The sequence below is a fragment of the Coregonus clupeaformis genome, chromosome 21 (assembly GCF_020615455.1).
Source record: "Coregonus clupeaformis isolate EN_2021a chromosome 21, ASM2061545v1, whole genome shotgun sequence".
In the NCBI taxonomy this organism is placed as follows: Eukaryota; Metazoa; Chordata; class Actinopteri; order Salmoniformes; family Salmonidae; genus Coregonus; species Coregonus clupeaformis.
The window spans coordinates 50,104,656-50,123,064 of record NC_059212.1 but is presented as its reverse complement, the minus strand read 5'-3'; the positions used below and the strand labels follow the sequence as shown (position 1 = coordinate 50,123,064).

General features: G+C 44.1%; 1 protein-coding gene across 1 annotated transcript in view; it reads left to right on the top strand.

Moving 5' to 3' along the window:
* Positions 1 to 18,409, top strand: part of insra (insulin receptor a) — a 158,128-nt gene that overhangs the window by 20,941 nt on the left and 118,778 nt on the right. The window contains exon 2 of the mRNA XM_045205955.1: positions 11,417 to 11,980. Coding sequence (XP_045061890.1) covers positions 11,417 to 11,980 — 564 coding nt within the window. The remainder of the gene's footprint in view (positions 1 to 11,416; positions 11,981 to 18,409) is intronic.

The window sequence follows — 18,409 nt, the reverse complement described above, 5'->3', positions numbered from 1 at the left end:
GGGAATGGCCGGCAGGGATGTAGCTCAGTTGGTAGAGCATGGTGTTTGCAATGCCAGGGTTGTGGGTTTGATTCCCACGGGGGGCCAGTATGAAAAAAAAAATAATAATGTATTCACTAACTGTAAGTTGCTCTGGATAAGAGTGTCTGGTAAATGTAGGTAGAATGAAAGGGGATTCACTACCATCTTGCTGAGTTGTGGGTATTCTCTGCTTCAGAAAAGCCAGAATGTGGAAAGGCTCATCTCGTTAAAACGAGCGTGTAGGCCTTGATCACAGGACAGCTCCCATGGTTTATCCTCAACAACCGGTGACGAACTCAACGGCTTTACACATCCACTGCTTTCTCGGGCGTGGATCAAATTGTTAGAGGAAGTAATCCTCGAATTTGAGAAGAGCTTGGCTCAAATGTGACCTCATCAATTTACACATGTGATCCATGTCTACATTACCCTCGTCAGCCAGAGTTGAGAATCGGGGGAACATATAAAGAATGCCTCTCCACTCGGTCTCTCCAGACGCCCAGCTTTTTCTTGAAAGTGGCAATTTTATTGTTTGCTTGGAAAAAGTCACGTGCGCATGGATAGGTTGAGCAGCTGTTTAGTCGGTAGGCTTACATGTCCTTGTATGGATAGGTTGAGCAGCAGTTTAGTCGGTAGGCTTACATGTCCTTGTATGGATAGGTTGAGCAGCTGTTTAGTCGGTAGGCTTACATGTCCTTGTATGGATAGGTTGAGTTGGTTGAAATGGTCCTATACATCAGATAGGAATGCCAGATCAATCCATTTATCATCTTCAGGTGCAGAGCTAGATCGGATTTCTTTGTGGCTAGAAATGTCTGGATGTCACGTCTCCATTCATAAACCCTGCTGACCACTTTCCCCCTGGAAAGCCAGTGCACCTCTGCAAGTAAAAGCAGGTGACAGTGATCAGCCCCCATTTCTTCCCACAATGCATCAAAAAATGCGAGAGTTGGTAGCACTTGCCTGTTAAGTTGGCCCTCTTCACAACATTATTAAGGACCTCGTTGAGTTCTGGAGATGAGCGTTTTGATGCCAGCGTCTCACTGTGAATGAAACAGGTGCGTTGCCTGTATGGAGGGGAGACACCTCTCTGACTCTTGCCACAAATGGAATCTACAAGTTAATAATAAATATGTTGCGTTCACGTCTCCATCTCAACCAAAAATATTGGTTAAAGAATGGGATTAAATCAGATCTAACTGTATTTAAGGGTTTATTAGATTTTGTCCTGTTCTTTAACTTAGATGTTTGGTTAAAATGGAGATGAGGATCCAACATATCAGTAGCACAGATAGAGCTATCCAAGCAGAAGATACATGTCGATTAAGTTAACAAATTATATGTTGGATTCATGTCTCCATCTCAACCAAATATAACATTTTAAAGAATTGGCTCGTATGGAACTATCCAAGCAGTAGATACATCTCCTTTTGAATGTTAATATTTTGTTGTGTTGTCAACCAAACACAATTCAATATTACTTTTGTAAGACGGCCTTAACATTAGGCTATTTACTGTCTTACAAACTAAAGTAACAGTATTTATTCAACCTTAAAATGAGTATCACATCCATGGTCACGTTGAGGTTACTGTAACTATAAATGTCTTCTTATGTAATCATAGAAAGCGTGCATCGTCAGGGTCGCATGCCTGTGGAAATCTTCACAATTGCTAAAAGAATCTGCACAGAATTTCAAATGGCATTGATCACTTGCACCCATGTATTTTAATGGTATCTCAATTGACCGCAATTCAGGTCATTTGGTTGTGCTATTAGATCAAGCACAGTGATAACACAATGTTGTCGTATAAATAAACAAAATATCTGACATTTTATTCCCATTTGAACTTTGGTGTGCTTTTAAATGGTTGAAAGCGGAATGATAACACATTTAGGTGATAACTAAACCAAAAATCTGACATTCATTTTCCATTGGAATTTGTGACCGACTGGCTCGATTCGGTCTTATGTAGCAAAATTTGAAATTGTGTTTTTTACATTGGATAAAAGTAGAGACTCAGAGCTAGAAAATGGTATGTCATACACTACATTTGAGGAACAATGGGAAAGTAAATCTGCTTTGAAAGTTGATAAACTTGTAACCTCCCTTTTGAGAAAATGGACCTTGAATGTTTTGGTAAACCTACTGGAGAGCTCTTCTTTGTCTACACCCATTCAGCATCATTCACACCCTCTTAAGCATTAGCCCCACCAATCTCTTTAAGGATTCACATGTGAGGCCATGTACTAAACAACCAAAGATTTCAAGACTAAAGGCTGGTTTTATTACATTTACATTTTACATTTTAGTCATTTAGCAGGCGCTCTTATCCAGAGCGACTTACAGTTAGTGAATACCTATATATATATATATATATATATATTTTCATACTGGCCCCCCGTTTATACTACGGGTGTGTTCGTAAATGTAATCTGGATTGCCAGAGTGTGCTCTGGGCGTTCGTAAACTCAGAGCTTTTTGCTCTCGGAGCGTTCTGAGCACACACTGGACGCTCTGGATGAAAATTAGGGTTGATCCGGGCGTTCTGACCTAACAATATCAGTCAAGCACCTAAGCTAACTGGCTAACGTTGGCTAGCTTGCTAGCTACTTCCAGACACAATTGACAATTTTACTCGCCCTAGCAGAGCTGGTTAGGCAGTTTTTATGTTATCCAGTGCATTGGTGACTGCAACTGTGCTGCTGGCAACTTTTTTTGTCAACGTTTACTGACACCGGCCATATTCAACGGGTGTTGAGCGTTCGTAAATTCTGGCTCTGAGATACGAATAATATTACTACACAGATCATACATGTAATGTTAGCTAGCTAGCCAGCCAGCTAACGTTAGCTAGCTAGCTAACAGTACACTTTAACTTGAAATGAAAACAACTTTCTGACAAAATTACTTGCCTATCTGAAAATGTAATATCTGAAAATGTAGCTAGCTAGACTCTCTTACCCGTATACATGGATGGACGCTTCTCCCTCTCTGTCACGGATGCCATGGTTGCCATTAGTATGAAGATTTAATCCGGAGATTTCTGTGTGTTCTCTTTTCAACTCCGTCTGCATATTTGCAATCAAATGCCAGAATTTTATCCATCTCCTTAGCTATCATACTCTAATTCCACTGATTTCAAAACTCGGTCCTCCAGAAAGTGGAGAGCAACACTTATGCAGTTCTACTACGTGATATCTTAAAAAAAAAAGCTGTGTTAGAAAGGATTACCTACACATACTGACCAGCTCATATTATAGACAGAAGAGTGCTACATGGCAGACCAATCCGAACTCATCTCTCGGCATGTCCAGCCCACTCATTATCTCAGGCAATCATGGCTAGCGGGAAGGTTGCTGTCTTTTTCCATGGCTAAACCAACTAGGCTCGTAATTTAACAATGTTATTCGTATTTACAGATGGCATACAAGTTTGTTAGTAAGGCACATGAAAGTTCACACGTTCCAGAATGCATTTCTGCCAAAAAACGCATTTTGGTAACAAAAATAGTTTACGTTCAAATGGCGCTCCTGTGAAGTAGTGACGTGCGACACATGCCTAGTTTCCTGAAACTAGTCACATTTGTTTGTGCTTTTAGATGGTTGAAAGCATAGTGATAACACATTGGGAATTCAACAAACTTTTGGCTGTATTTTTGAGTGGGTGAAAATAGTTTGGAATCTTATTGATCAACGTATCTACCTAATATTACCCAATTCTCCATGTTGCAATGACGTGGTGTGCCCAGTGGGATACTTCGTCATGGCAACACAATTTGTTTACTGCACTATAGTTCAGCGCATATAGGCCTACAGCAAGTATTTATTCGAGTCTAATTACATTTTGATATTTTGGGAATTTTAGATTCTCCCTGACTGTGTATTTTTTGGGGGGTGATCGTTAGATCTCAAAGATTATTTTATGAAAAAATATATTGCTCCATTATATTTTCTACATACTTTAGATCATCTGTCTTTAGTCGTTTTAAGATTACACTGAAAACGTCCCCCCCCCACCATATAGGGGAAACACTGGAATCATCATATAGATTCTGGGACAGGTGATTCATCATATAGATTCTGTTACAGGTGAATCATCATATAGATTCTGTTACAGGTGAATCATCATATAGATTCTGGTACAGGTGAATCATCATATAGATTCTGGTACAGGTGAATCATCATATAGATTCTGGTACAGGTGAATCATCATATAGATTCTGGTACAGGTGAATCATCATATAGATTCTGGGACAGGTGAATCATCATATAGATTCTGGTACAGGTGAATCATCATATAGATTCTGGTACAGGTGAATCATCATATAGATTCTGGTACAGGTGAATCACCATATAGATTCTGGTACAGGTGAATCATCATATAGATTCTGGGACAGGTGAATCACCATATAGATTCTGGTACAGGTGAATCATCATATAGATTCTGGGACAGGTGAATTACCATATAGATTATGGTACAGGTGAATCATCATATAGATTCTGGTACAGGTGAATCACCATATAGATTCTGTTACAGGTGAATCACGATTTGATTCTGGTGCAGATTAATCACGATTTGATTCTGATACAGGTGAATCATTTGTCTCTCAAGAGTTACCAGAGTTATCTTGTTCAGTTGGGCCTACAGTTCAGATCTGATAAAAACCTTACTACCACACTCCGTCAGCTGTGGCCAGGCAACCCCTATCAGTGCATCCAACATGGCACCCTATTCCCTATATAGTGTTCTACTTTTGACCAAGGCTGCATTGGTCCAGTTTCCAACACTAGTCACTGTCACCACACTGGACTGGATTAGATTCTCAATTGGGAATGCTGGGATATAAATACTACAGGCCTGGCTCTGGCAGAGAGATGTCCATCCCAAATGGCACCCTATTCCCTATACAGTGAGGGGAAAAAAGTATTTGATCCCCTGCTGATTTTGTACGTTTGCCCACTGACAAAGACATGATCAGTCTATAATTTTAATGGTAGGTTTATTTGAACAGTGAGAGACAGAATAACAACAAAATAATCCAGAAAAACGCATGTCAAAAATGGTATAAATGTATTTGCATTTTAATGAGGGAAATAAGTATTTGACCCCTATGCAAAACATAACTTAGTACTTTGTGGCAAAACCCTTGTTGGCAATCACAGAGGTCAGACGTTTCTTATAGTTGGCCACCAGGTTTGCACACATCTCAGGAGGGATTTTGTCCCACGCCTCTTTGCAGATCTTCTCCAAGTCATTAAGGTTTCGAGGCTGACGTTTGGCAACTCGAACCTTCAGCTCCCTCCACAGATTTTCTATGGGATTAAGGTCTGGAGACTGGCTAGGCCACTCCAGGACCTTAATGTGCTTCTTCTTGAGCCACTCCTTTGTTGCCTTGGCTTTGTGTTTTGGGTCATTGTCATGCTGGAATACCCATCCACAACCCATTTTCAATGCCCTGGCTGAGGGAAGGAGGTTCTCACCCAAGACTTGACGGTACATTGCCTCGTCCATCATCCCTTTGATGCGGTGAAGTTGTCCTGTCCCCGTAGCAGAAAAACACCCCCAAAGCATAATGTTTCCACCTCCATGTTTGACGGTGGGGATGGTGTTCTTGGGGTCATAGGCAGCATTCCTCTTCCTCCAAACAAGGCGAGTTGAGTTGATGCCAAAGAGCTCGATTTTGGTCTCATCTGACCACAACACTTTCACCCAGTTCTCCTCTGAATCATTCAGATGTTCATTGGCAAACTTCAGACGGGCCTGTATATGTGCTTTCTTGAGCAGGGGGACCTTGCAGGCACTGCAGGATTTAAGTCCTTCACGGCGTAGTGTGTTACCAATTGTTTTCTTGGTGACTATGGTCCCACCTGCCTTGAGATCATTGACAAGATCCTCCCGTGTAGTTCTGGGCTGATTCCTCACCGTTCTCATTATCATTGCAACGCCACAAGGTGAGATCTTGCATGGAGCCCCAGGCCGAGGGAGATTGACAGTTCTTTTGTGTTTCTTCCATTTACGAATAATCGCACCAACGGTTGTCGCCTTCTCAACAAGCTGCTTGGCGATGGTCTTGTAGCCCATTCCAGCCTTGTGTAGGTCTACAATCTTGTCCCTGACATCCTTGGAGAGCTCTTTGGTCTTGGCCATGGTGGAGAGTTTGGAATCTGATTGATTGATTGCTTCTGTGGACAGGTGTCTTTTATACAGGTAACAAGCTGCGATTAGGAGCACTCCCTTTAAGAGTGTGCTCCTAATCTCAGCTCAATACCTGTATAAAAGACACCTGGGAGCCAGAAATCTTTCTGATTGAGAGGGGGTAAAATACTTATTTCCCTCATTAAAATGCAAATAAATTTATAACATTTTTGACATGCGCTTTTCTGGATTTTTTTGTTGTTATTCTGTCTCTCACTGTTCAAATAAACCTACCATTAAAATTCTAGACTGATCATTTCTTTGTCAGTGGGCAAACGTACAAAATCAGCAGGGGATCAAATACCTTTTTCCCTCACTGTATAGTGCGCTTCTTTTGACCAGGACACATAGGGCTCTATATAGGGAATAGGGTGCCATTTGGGATGCAGCGAGTGTCCACATTGGCTGCATCCCAAACGTGTAGCTGTGGTGGCCTGGCTTTCCAAGGGTCGTTTGCTGACTGGCCGGCCTGACTGCTTCCAGGGGTCACTGACTGACTGTCCTGGCTGCTACCAGGGGTCACTGACTGACTGCCTTTCCCTCCTTGTGTATCTATCTGTATCTATCTCTGTCTGGTTCAGCTTACTGCCACCCTGACACACCAACCCCCTGTCCTGTCCTCCTACCTCAGCTTACTGCCACCCTGACACACCAACCCCCTGTCCTGTCCTGTCCTCCTACCTCAGCTTACTGCCACCCTGACACACCAACCCCTGTCCTGTCCTCCTACCTCAGCTTACTGCCACCCTGACACAACCCCCCTGTCCTGTCCTCCTACCTCAGCTTACTGCCACCCTGACACACCAACCCCCTGTCCTGTCCTCCTACCTCAGCTTACTGCCACCCTGACACACCAACCCCCTGTCCTGTCCTCCTACCTCAGCTTACTGCCACCCTGACACACCAACCCCCTGTCCTGTCCTCCTACCTCAGCTTACTGCCACCCTGACACACCAACCCCCTGTCCTGTCCTCCTACCTCAGCTTACTGCCACCCAGACACACCAACCCCCTGTCCTGTCCTCCTACCTCAGCTTACTGCCACCCTGACACACCAACCCCCTGTCCTGTCCTCCTACCTCAGCTTACTGCCACCCAGACACACCAACCCCCTGTCCTGTCCTCCTACCTCAGCTTACTGCCACCCTGACACACCAACCCCCTGTCCTGTCCTCCTACCTCAGCTTACTGCCACCCAGACACACCAACCCCCTGTCCTGTCCTCCTACCTCAGCTTACTGCCACCCTGACACACCAACCCCCTGTCCTGTCCTGTCCTCCTACCTCAGCTTACTGCCACCCTGACACACCAACCCCCTGTCCTGTCCTCCTACCTCAGCTTACTGCCACCCAGACACACCAACCCCCTGTCCTGTCCTCCTACCTCATGTTTCAACACTTCCACTTCACTCCTTCAGTTTCGCTCTCTCTCTTTCTCTGTCTCACTAGCTCTCTCCCTCTCTCTCTCTTTCTCTGTCTTACTAGCTCTCTCCCTCTCTCTCTCTTTCTCTGTCTTACTAGCTCTCTCCCTCTCTCTCTCTTTCTCTGTCTCACTAGCTCTCTCCCTCTCTCTCTCTTTCTCTGTCTCACTAGCTCTCTCCCTCTCTCTCTCTTTCTCTGTCTCACTAGCTCTCTCCCTCTCTCTCTCTTTCTCTGTCTCACTAGCTCTCTCCCTCTCTCTCTCTTTCTCTGTCTTACTAGCTCTCTCCCTCTCTCTCTCTTTCTCTGTCTCACTAGCTCTCTCCCTCTCTCTCTCTTTCTCTGTCTCACTAGCTCTCTCCCTCTCTCTCTCTTTCTCTGTCTCACTAGCTCTCTCCCTCTCTCTCTCTTTCTCTGTCTCACTAGCTCTCTCCCTCTCTCTCTCTTTCTCTGTCTCACTAGCTCTCTCCCTCTCTCTCTCTTTCTCTGTCTCACTAGCTCTCTCCCTCTCTCTCTCTTTCTCTGTCTCACTAGCTCTCTCCCTCTCTCTCTCTTTCTCTGTCTCACTAGCTCTCTCCCTCTCTCTCTCTTTCTCTGTCTCACTAGCTCTCTCCCTCTCTCTTTCTCTGTCTCACTAGCTCTCTCCCTCTCTCTCTCTTTCTCTGTCTCACTAGCTCTCTCCCTCTCTCTCTCTTTCTCTGTCTTACTAGCTCTCTCCCTCTCTCTCTCTTTCTCTGTCTTACTAGCTCTCTCCCTCTCTCTCTCTTTCTCTGTCTTACTAGCTCTCTCCCTCTCTCTCTCTTTCTCTGTCTCACTAGCTCTCTCCCTCTCTCTTACTCTGTGTGTGTGTGTCCTGCACTGTTATGCAACACAAGGTGTAAAATCCTGCCATAAAGAGTTGTAGGGCTCTGCTTAGTATGCTAGCTCCTTCACCTATCAGACACCCGACTGAGCAGTTGGCCCCAGGTACAGGACACACACAGCTGAGGTAGAGTCTTGTGTCCTACAATAAAAAATGTAACAAACTTGTTTAGTTTTTTTTATGCTCAGAACTGCTGTTAGTAATTTGGGGGAAAAGGGCTGTTATAGATCGACTGAGGCTTAAGAGAATAGGGGACAAGTGCATGAATCTGGTGCATAAAGTCGATACAGTTTCGATATCGTCTGGACAATACCGCAATATAATTTATTGCGCTAGTTGGCTGTGCCTGCACCAAAACCACTGTATTTTTCCTTCATAGCTTGTTCTTTTATCTTCCTTTTAATTAGGGAGCCAATTTGCTTTCAGCACTTTTATTTCCATGACTGATCAAAACTCGTTTTTCAACTAATGGCTCTCTCTTGTCCCTGTGCAGCAGACATATGGTGAGCAATATGTTTGGACTGTGGATTCGCAATACAATCACAGTATTGAATCACAATACATATAGAATCATGAAAATCAAAATACACATCGTATCGGTACCTAAGTATTGTGATAATATCGTATTGTGAGGTTCCTGGCAATTCCCAGCCCTATAATCCATAGAACTAGGCTAGCTGTTGACGAAAAAAACCTGCATAATCCCTATTGGACAGACTACGTAACATAAATTGAGCATCTGACCAAATTAAGTGAGATTTTAGTTCAGCGTTACCGAGATTAGCCCATACACAACGCATATTTAAATACATTAGCTGGTGTTTAGCTAATGGATTGATTTAGTTACCAAAGTTATAGCTTCAGCCCCATACCAAATAAGATTAAAGTAGTCAGAGATGAACACAACTTGACTCTGATGACAGCGCTAGCTTCCATATTAGAATAGAATGTGGGCAACAACCAATGACAGCACTCAATACTAGAATGTGGGTAGTAACAGTCAATGATAGTGCCCTATATTAGAATGTGGGTAAGAGCGTATCATTGGTAAAAGCCAGATATATGGTTGCTGAACCAACTGTCAGAGAGGCATGGGTTTCATCAAATCAAGATACATAACCACATATTTTGCTGTGATATAGTTTATTCTCTCAATCCAGACTATTCTGGTCTATTTTGATTCTAGGCCTTGGTCTCATTATTTTACTTTACCCCAAAACTGGTTTTGCAACAAAATACTACACAATTCACTGTGCGCAGTCAACTTTCTCTAAACTATGCATAGCGTACTGTACAACCATCTCATGAATTAGCTGTTTCGTAGGTTGTATCTGTCAGTAGTGGTAATTGTGTAAAATCACGAAGCCATATTACAACCTATGTTGTGATAATTGCGTTGTTTGCTCTATAACCCATTCGTAAATACGCCACCCGTGATATACAATAAGGCCGTGACAACAAAAAGACGACAGTCACGGAATAGATTCAACTACACCTACCTTTGTTTCATCACAAAACCGGAGAGCACCATCTGTCCGGTAAAGTCCACAAAGCCATTATTGCATGTAACAAACAGTTATATGACCTGCAGCATGATCAAGCAAGTTGATGTTTTCGACAGTTTACTAAACAACTACTGAATTAGAACCACAGAGTTACCGCAAGTCAGCGCAAAGACAACAGGAGCACTGCCTCCGCTATTCCAGCACCATTTAAACTTAAACATTTAAACGTCATCAAATCATCGGGGCTATATATGCTTAGTTTAATACACTGAAAACAAAACTTAACGATACTAAAAACAATTTAGTCCAATGTTGCTAAATACAGTATCGTGTGGTTGTCCATGGTGTGTGTGTGTGTGCGTGTGTGTGTGTGTGTGTGTGTGTGTGTGTGTGTGTGTGTGTGTGTGTGTAAAACAAATGTTGACTCACCCTACTTGTAGACTAGTTGAACACCAATGCCATCCTCCTCTCCTTCATGTTGGCAAAACGGTGAATGGCTCTGTCATACAGTTCACTTTTAGTTTTTGTTGTCATAGGCTACCTAGCTAAAATGCTTGCTACTAGCCTAAGTTCCTCGCATGGGCAGCAATGAACCAGCTAAATTAGCTAGCTAGCTAGTTAACGTGAGCCTACTAGGCTACATCTAGGCTACATATTGAACTTCAATTGTCTCAGGCCAGTGGCACAACATATTAATTTATGGTTAGATCAGAATCGCCGTCATAATCATTGGTCTGTACAGAGAATTAAGTCAAAACCACAAGTCCAAATCCCCATCTCCATCCATGGCTTAGGAAAGGGCCAATTTAGCAAGCTAGCTACTGCAGGACATCAACACAAGCAGACCAGAAACACACACGTTTTTCTGAAAATTACGTTTTGCTTAGGAATTTATTTGATTGGTCTGAAGCCAAATCCAAACTGGCCTCCCTTGGGTGGCATTTTGCTGCACCAGGACAACCCACAGTTGAGCTCAGCTCAATGCTGATTGGCTAATTCTTTAATATATTTCAAGTGAGGCCAAATTCTCGCTGGCAGAGCCTAATTGATCATTAACGTTGCATGAATAGGATAATAGGTTATTCCTCTAAAGTGGTTGGTTGCTGAATCTTGGTTAATGAAGTCCATAGAAATGAGATGGACAGCACACCAAAATATAATATGCCATTTAGCAGACGCTTTTATCCAAAGCGACTTACAGTCATGCGTGCATACATTTTTTTTTTTTTTTTTTGTGTGTATGGGTGGTCCCGGGGATCGAACCCACTACCTTGGCGTTACAAGCGCCGTGCTCTACCAGCTGAGCTACAGAGGACCACACCAAAAAAATGACTATTTATTTTTTTGTATGCTATCCTTGAGTTAATCCCATCTCTAATCAGTTTGTTCCTTTCTTCTCCTCGTCCCCTGAAGTCTCCCCGGGAATCTGCTGCAGCAAGGACATCCGGAACAACGTGACCAACCTGCGCTCCCTGGAGAACTGCACGGTCATCGAGGGCCACCTGAAGATCCTACTCATGTTCAAGACCAAACCCGAGGACTTCAGGGGTCTCAGTTACCCCAAACTGACCGTGGTCACAGACTTCCTCCTCTTGTTCAGGGTCTACGGAATGGAGAGCCTCAAAGACCTCTTCCCCAATCTCACCGTGATCCGAGGTAACAACCTGTTCTTCAACTACGCTCTGGTCTTCTTTGAAATGCTGCAGCTGAGGGATATCGGTCTCCATAGCCTGATGAACATCACCCGAGGAGCGGTGAGGATCGAGAAGAACCCGGACCTCTGCTACCTCTCCACCCTGGATTGGTCCAAGATCCTGGATACGGTGGAGGACAACTATATCGTGTCCAATAAGAACGACAGGGAGTGCGGGGACGTGTGTCCCGGAGCGCTGGCCAAGGGGAAGGCTACCTGTCAACAGACCACCATCAATGGAAACTTCAACGAACGCTGCTGGACGCACAAGCACTGCCAGAGAAGTAAGTCGCTGGGTTCTTATTTTGTGTTTTCTTATCCCGGAAGTCCCATTTGAGGTCAGAAGACGTGATTTCTTTGCATGATGGTGGGAGTGTTATGTTTTTAAATGCATGTAAAAAATCGCACACTAGGAAAGTTGATGATTGACCTTCCGGTTGTTGTCTTCCTTGTCTGCGGTTATCCTATGTTTTGGATACTCTGTTGTCCCTGCCATAACCTGCACCTTGGGAGAAGACTTCCAGTGGTTTTAATGTGTCAGGTTATTTATGTTTGTGTAGTAGTCAGGCTCCATCTTGATTTTGCTTCTCCTTCAGTGTTGTGCTATTTATAAGTGAAAGTAGATCAGTGAATTTATCTGATTGAGGGAGGGAGGGAGCGGGAGAGAGAACACGAACTACTCGGGTTTGCAGTGATGTCACTTAATATTCAGAGACCCAGTCTCCAGGGAAGTCAGATTACGGAGAAGAGTTGTGTGCGTCTGACAGCCAGGCAATGCTTCTGTCTCTCTCTCTCTCTCTCTCTCTCTCTCTCTCTGTCTCTCTGTCTCTCTCTCTCTCTCTCTGTCTCTCTGTCTCTCTCTCTCTCTCTCTCTCTCTCTCTGTCTTCTCTCTCTCTCTCTCTCTCTCTCTCTGTCTCTCTCTCTGTCTCTCTCTCTGTTCTCTCTCTCTCTCTCTCTCTCTCTCTCTCTCTCTCTCTCTCTCTCTCTCTCTCTCTCTCTCTCTCTCTCTCTCTCTCTCTCTCTCTCTCTCTCTCTCTCTCTCTCTCTCTCTCCGCTCTCTCTCTCTCTCTCTCTCTCTCTCTCTCTCTCTCTCTCTCTCTCTCTCTCTCTCTCTCTCTCTCTCTCTCTCTCTCTCAATTCAATTTAAGGGCTTTATTGGCATGGGAAACTTATGTTAACATTGCCATAAGCAAGTGAAGTAGATAGTAAACAAAAGTGAAATAAACAATAAAAATGTACAGTAAACATTACACTTCCAAAATAATAAAGACATTTCAAATGTCATATTATGTATATATACAGTGTTGTAACAATGTGCAAATAGTTAAAGTACAAATGGGAAAATAAATAAACATAAATATGGGTTGTATTTACAATGGTGTTTGTTCTTCACTGGTTGCTCTTTTCTTTTGGCAACAGGTCACAAATCTTGCTGCTGTGATGGCACACTGTGGTATTTCACCCAATAGATATGGGACTTTATCAAAATTGGGTTTGTTTTCGAATTCTTTGTGATTCTGAGGGAAATATATGTCTCTAATATGGTCATACATTTGGCAGGTTAGGAAGTGCAGCTCAGTTTCCACCTCATTTTGTGGGCAGTGGGCACATAGCCAGTCTTCTCTTGAGAGCCAGGTCTGCCTGCGGCGGCCTTTCTCAATAGCAAGGCTATGCTCACTGAGTCTGTACATAGTCAAAGCTTTCCTTAAGTTTGGGTCAGTCACAGTGGTCAGGTATTCTGCCACTGTGTACTCTCTGTTTAGGGCCAAATAGCATTCTAGTTTGCTCTGTTTTTTTGTTTGTTCTTTCCAATGTGTCAAGTAATTTTCTTTTTGTTTTCTCATGATTTGGTTGGGTCTAATTGTGTTGCTGTCCTGGGGCTCTGTGGGGTCTGTTTGTGTTTGTGAACAGAGCCCCAGGACCAGCTTGCTTAGGGGACTCTTCTCCAAGTTCATCTCTCTGTAGGTGATGGCTTTGTTATGGAAAGTTTGGGAATCGCTTCCTTTTAAGTGGTTATAGAATTTAACGGCTCTTTTCTGGATTTTGATAATTAGCGGGTATGGGCCTAATTCTGCTTTGCATGCATTATTTGGTGTTTTACACTGAGGATATTTTTGCAGAATTCTGCATGCCGAGTCTCAATTTGGTGTTTGTCCCATTTTGTGAATTCTTGGTTGGTGAGCGGACCCCAGACCTCACAACCATAAAGGGCAATGGGTTTTATAACAGATTCAAGTATCTTTAGCCAGATCCTAATTGGTATGTCAACTTTTTTATGTTCCTTTTGATGGCATAGAAGGCCCTTCTTGCCTTGTCTCTCAGATCGTTCACAGCTTTGTGGAGCTGATGTTTAGGCCGAGGTATGTATCGTTTTTTGTGTGCGCTCTCTCTCTCTGTGTCCTCTCAACCATGACATTACATTTAAATCATTTAGCAGATGCTCTTATCCATTATTTTTAATTATTTTCATACTGGCCCCCTCGTGGGAATCAAACCCACAACCCTGGCATTGCAAGCGCCATGCTCTACCAACTGAGCTACAGGGGACCATGTACTTCTACTGTAAATATTAATTAACTACATCTCAAGATTGAGTTGTGTTTTGATTTTGTAACGCCTGTTGTTGTTATGACAGGTATCTTGGTCTAATTTCTTTTAAATGAACATATCCAACCCCAGTCTGTACTCGATCTAGAGTCTGTAGCTCCTTATTAACCCTGAGTTAGCCTATGGTTGGTTTCACCCAGTCTGTACTCGATCTAGAGTCTGTAGCTCCTTATTAACCCTGAGTTAGCCTATGGTTGGTTTCACCCAGTCTGTACTCGATCTAGAGTCTGTAGCTCCTTATTAACCCTGAGTTAGCCTATGGTTGGTTTCACCCAGTCTGTACTCGATCTAGAGCAGGTAGCTCCTTATTAACCCTGAGTTAGCCTATGGTTGGTTTCACCCAGTCTGTACTCGATCTAGAGCAGGTAGCTCCTTATTAACCCTGAGTTAGCCTATGGTTGGTTTCACCCAGTCTGTACTCGATCTAGAGCAGGTAGCTCCTTATTAACCCTGAGTTAGCCTATGGTTGGTTTCACCCAGTCTGTACTCGATCTAGAGCAGGTAGCTCCTTATTAACCCTGAGTTAGCCTATGGTTGGTTTCACCCAGTCTGTACTCGATCTAGAGCAGGTAGCTCCTTATTAACCCTGAGTTAGCCTATGGTTGGTTTCACCCAGTCTGTACTCGATCTAGAGTCTGTAGCTCCTTATTAACCCTGAGTTAGCCTATGGTTGGTTTCACCCAGTCTGTACTCGATCTAGAGCGGTAGCTCCTTATTAACCCTGAGTTAGCCTATGGTTGGTTTCACCCAGTCTGTACTGCGATCTAGAGCAGGTAGCTCCTTATTAACCCTGAGTTAGCCTATGGTTGGTTTCACCCAGTCTGTACTCGATCTAGAGCAGGTAGCTCCTTATTAACCCTGAGTTAGCCTATGGTTGGTTTCACCCAGTCTGTACTCGATCTAGAGCAGGTAGCTCCTTATTAACCCTGAGTTAGCCTATGGTTGGTTTCACCCAGTCTGTACTCGATCTAGAGCAGGTAGCTCCTTATTAACCCTGAGTTAGCCTATGGTTGGTTTCACCCAGTCTGTACTCGATCTAGAGCAGGTAGCTCCTTATTAACCCTGAGTTAGCCTATGGTTGGTTTCACCCAGTCTGTACTCGATCTAGAGCAGGTAGCTCCTTATTAACCCTGAGTTAGCCTATGGTTGGTTTCACCCAGTCTGTACTCGATCTAGAGCAGGTAGCTCCTTATTAACCCTGAGTTAGCCTATGGTTGGTTTCACCCAGTCTGTACTCGATCTAGAGCAGGTAGCTCCTTATTAACCCTGAGTTAGCCTATGGTTGGTTTCACCCAGTCTGTACTCGATCTAGAGCAGGTAGCTCCTTATTAACCCTGAGTTAGCCTATGGTTGGTTTCACCCAGTCTGTACTCGATCTAGAGTCGGTAGCTCCTTATTAACCCTGAGTTAGCCTATGGTTGGTTTCACCCAGTCTGTACTCGATCTAGAGCAGGTAGCTCCTTATTAACCCTGAGTTAGCCTATGGTTGGTTTCACCCAGTCTGTACTCGATCTAGAGTCTGTAGCTCCTTATTAACCCTGAGTTAGCCTATGGTTGGTTTCACCCAGTCTGTACTCGATCTAGAGCAGGTAGCTCCTTATTAACCCTGAGTTAGCCTATGGTTGGTTTCACCCAGTCTGTACTCGATCTAGAGCAGGTAGCTCCTTATTAACCCTGAGTTAGCCTATGGTTGGTTTCACCCAGTCTGTACTCGATCTAGAGTCGGTAGCTCCTTATTAACCCTGAGTTAGCCTATGGTTGGTTTCACCCAGTCTGTACTCGATCTAGAGCAGGTAGCTCCTTATTAACCCTGAGTTAGCCTATGGTTGGTTTCACCCAGTCTGTACTCGATCTAGAGCAGGTAGCTCCTTATTAACCCTGAGTTAGCCTATGGTTGGTTTCACCCAGTCTGTACTCGATCTAGAGTCGGTAGCTCCTTATTAACCCTGAGTTAGCCTATGGTTGGTTTCACCCAGTCTGTACTCGATCTAGAGCAGGTAGCTCCTTATTAACCCTGAGTTAGCCTATGGTTGGTTTCACCCAGTCTGTACTCGATCTAGAGCCGGTAGCTCCTTATTAACCCTGAGTTAGCCTATGGTTGGTTTCACCCAGTCTGTACTCGATCTAGAGCAGGTAGCTCCTTATTAACCCTGAGTTAGCCTATGGTTGGTTTCACCCAGTCTGTACTCGATCTAGAGCCGGTAGCTCCTTATTAACCCTGAGTTAGCCTATGGTTGGTTTCACCCAGTCTGTACTCGATCTAGAGTCTGTAGCTCCTTATTAACCCTGAGTTAGCCTATGGTTGGTTTCACCCAGTCTGTACTCGATCTAGAGCAGGTAGCTCCTTATTAACCCTGAGTTAGCCTATGGTTGGTTTCACCCAGTCTGTACTCGATCTAGAGCAGGTAGCTCCTTATTAACCCTGAGTTAGCCTATGGTTGGTTTCACCCAGTCTGTACTCGATCTAGAGCAGGTAGCTCCTTATTAACCCTGAGTTAGCCTATGGTTGGTTTCACCCAGTCTGTACTCGATCTAGAGCAGGTAGCTCCTTATTAACCCTGAGTTAGCCTATGGTTGGTTTCACCCAGTCTGTACTCGATCTAGAGCAGGTAGCTCCTTATTAACCCTGAGTTAGCCTATGGTTGGTTTCACCCAGTCTGTACTCGATCTAGAGCAGGTAGCTCCTTATTAACCCTGAGTTAGCCTATGGTTGGTTTCACCCAGTCTGTACTCGATCTAGAGCAGGTAGCTCCTTATTAACCCTGAGTTAGCCTATGGTTGGTTTCACCCAGTCTGTACTCGATCTAGAGCAGGTAGCTCCTTATTAACCCTGAGTTAGCCTATGGTTGGTTTCACCCAGTCTGTACTCGATCTAGAGCAGGTAGCTCCTTATTAACCCTGAGTTAGCCTATGGTTGGTTTCACCCAGTCTGTACTCGATCTAGAGCAGGTAGCTCCTTATTAACCCTGAGTTAGCCTATGGTTGGTTTCACCCAGTCTGTACTCGATCTAGAGCAGGTAGCTCCTTATTAACCCTGAGTTAGCCTATGGTTGGTTTCACCCAGTCTGTACTCGATCTAGAGTCTGTAGCTCCTTATTAACCCTGAGTTAGCCTATGGTTGGTTTCACCCAGTCTGTACTCGATCTAGAGCAGGTAGCTCCTTATTAACCCTGAGTTAGCCTATGGTTGGTTTCACCCAGTCTGTACTCGATCTAGAGCAGGTAGCTCCTTATTAACCCTGAGTTAGCCTATGGTTGGTTTCACCCAGTCTGTACTCGATCTAGAGTCTGTAGCTCCTTATTAACCCTGAGTTAGCCTATGGTTGGTTTCACCCAGTCTGTACTCGATCTAGAGTCTGTAGCTCCTTATTAACCCTGAGTTAGCCTATGGTTGGTTTCACCCAGTCTGTACTCGATCTAGAGCAGGTAGCTCCTTATTAACCCTGAGTTAGCCTATGGTTGGTTTCACCCAGTCTGTACTCGATCTAGAGCAGGTAGCTCCTTATTAACCCTGAGTTAGCCTATGGTTGGTTTCACCCAGTCTGTACTCGATCTAGAGCAGGTAGCTCCTGTGATGTCACGAGAGGCTGTGTCCTGGAGGGACGGTACATCCCCCTGAGATGGCTGCAAACCCAGACAGCTATGGCTCCATCTGCTGGTATGGTCGGGAACTCCAACCCTCTATGGCCAATCTTCCCACGCAGCTGAAACCAATCAGGAGCTGATGAGCTGAAGGTTTGGGAAGTGAAGAGACACAGTCTCCAAGCTGGGCTCTCTGGAGGACAAGAGTGCTGCACGTCCACTTCCATGAGGAATATAAGGATTTGGAGATACTTACCTTTGGGAAATACTCACCTTTGGATATATGCACCTGTGGAAATACGTGTGGGACATTTGGAAGGACGTTTTGCTGGGTTGGCCACTAGCTGCAACGTGGAATACAGTAAGACTGGGGAAAAGTTATTTGAGCGAGGGAGAGTTATGATTTTGGATGTGGAAGAGACATCCCTGAACTGTTAACCCTTAAAGAGCCACCAGAGAACAGAATTGTGTTATACTTTCGTTAGTTTCCCAAGACCTTTAATAAAATCCTTGTTTTGGTTGAA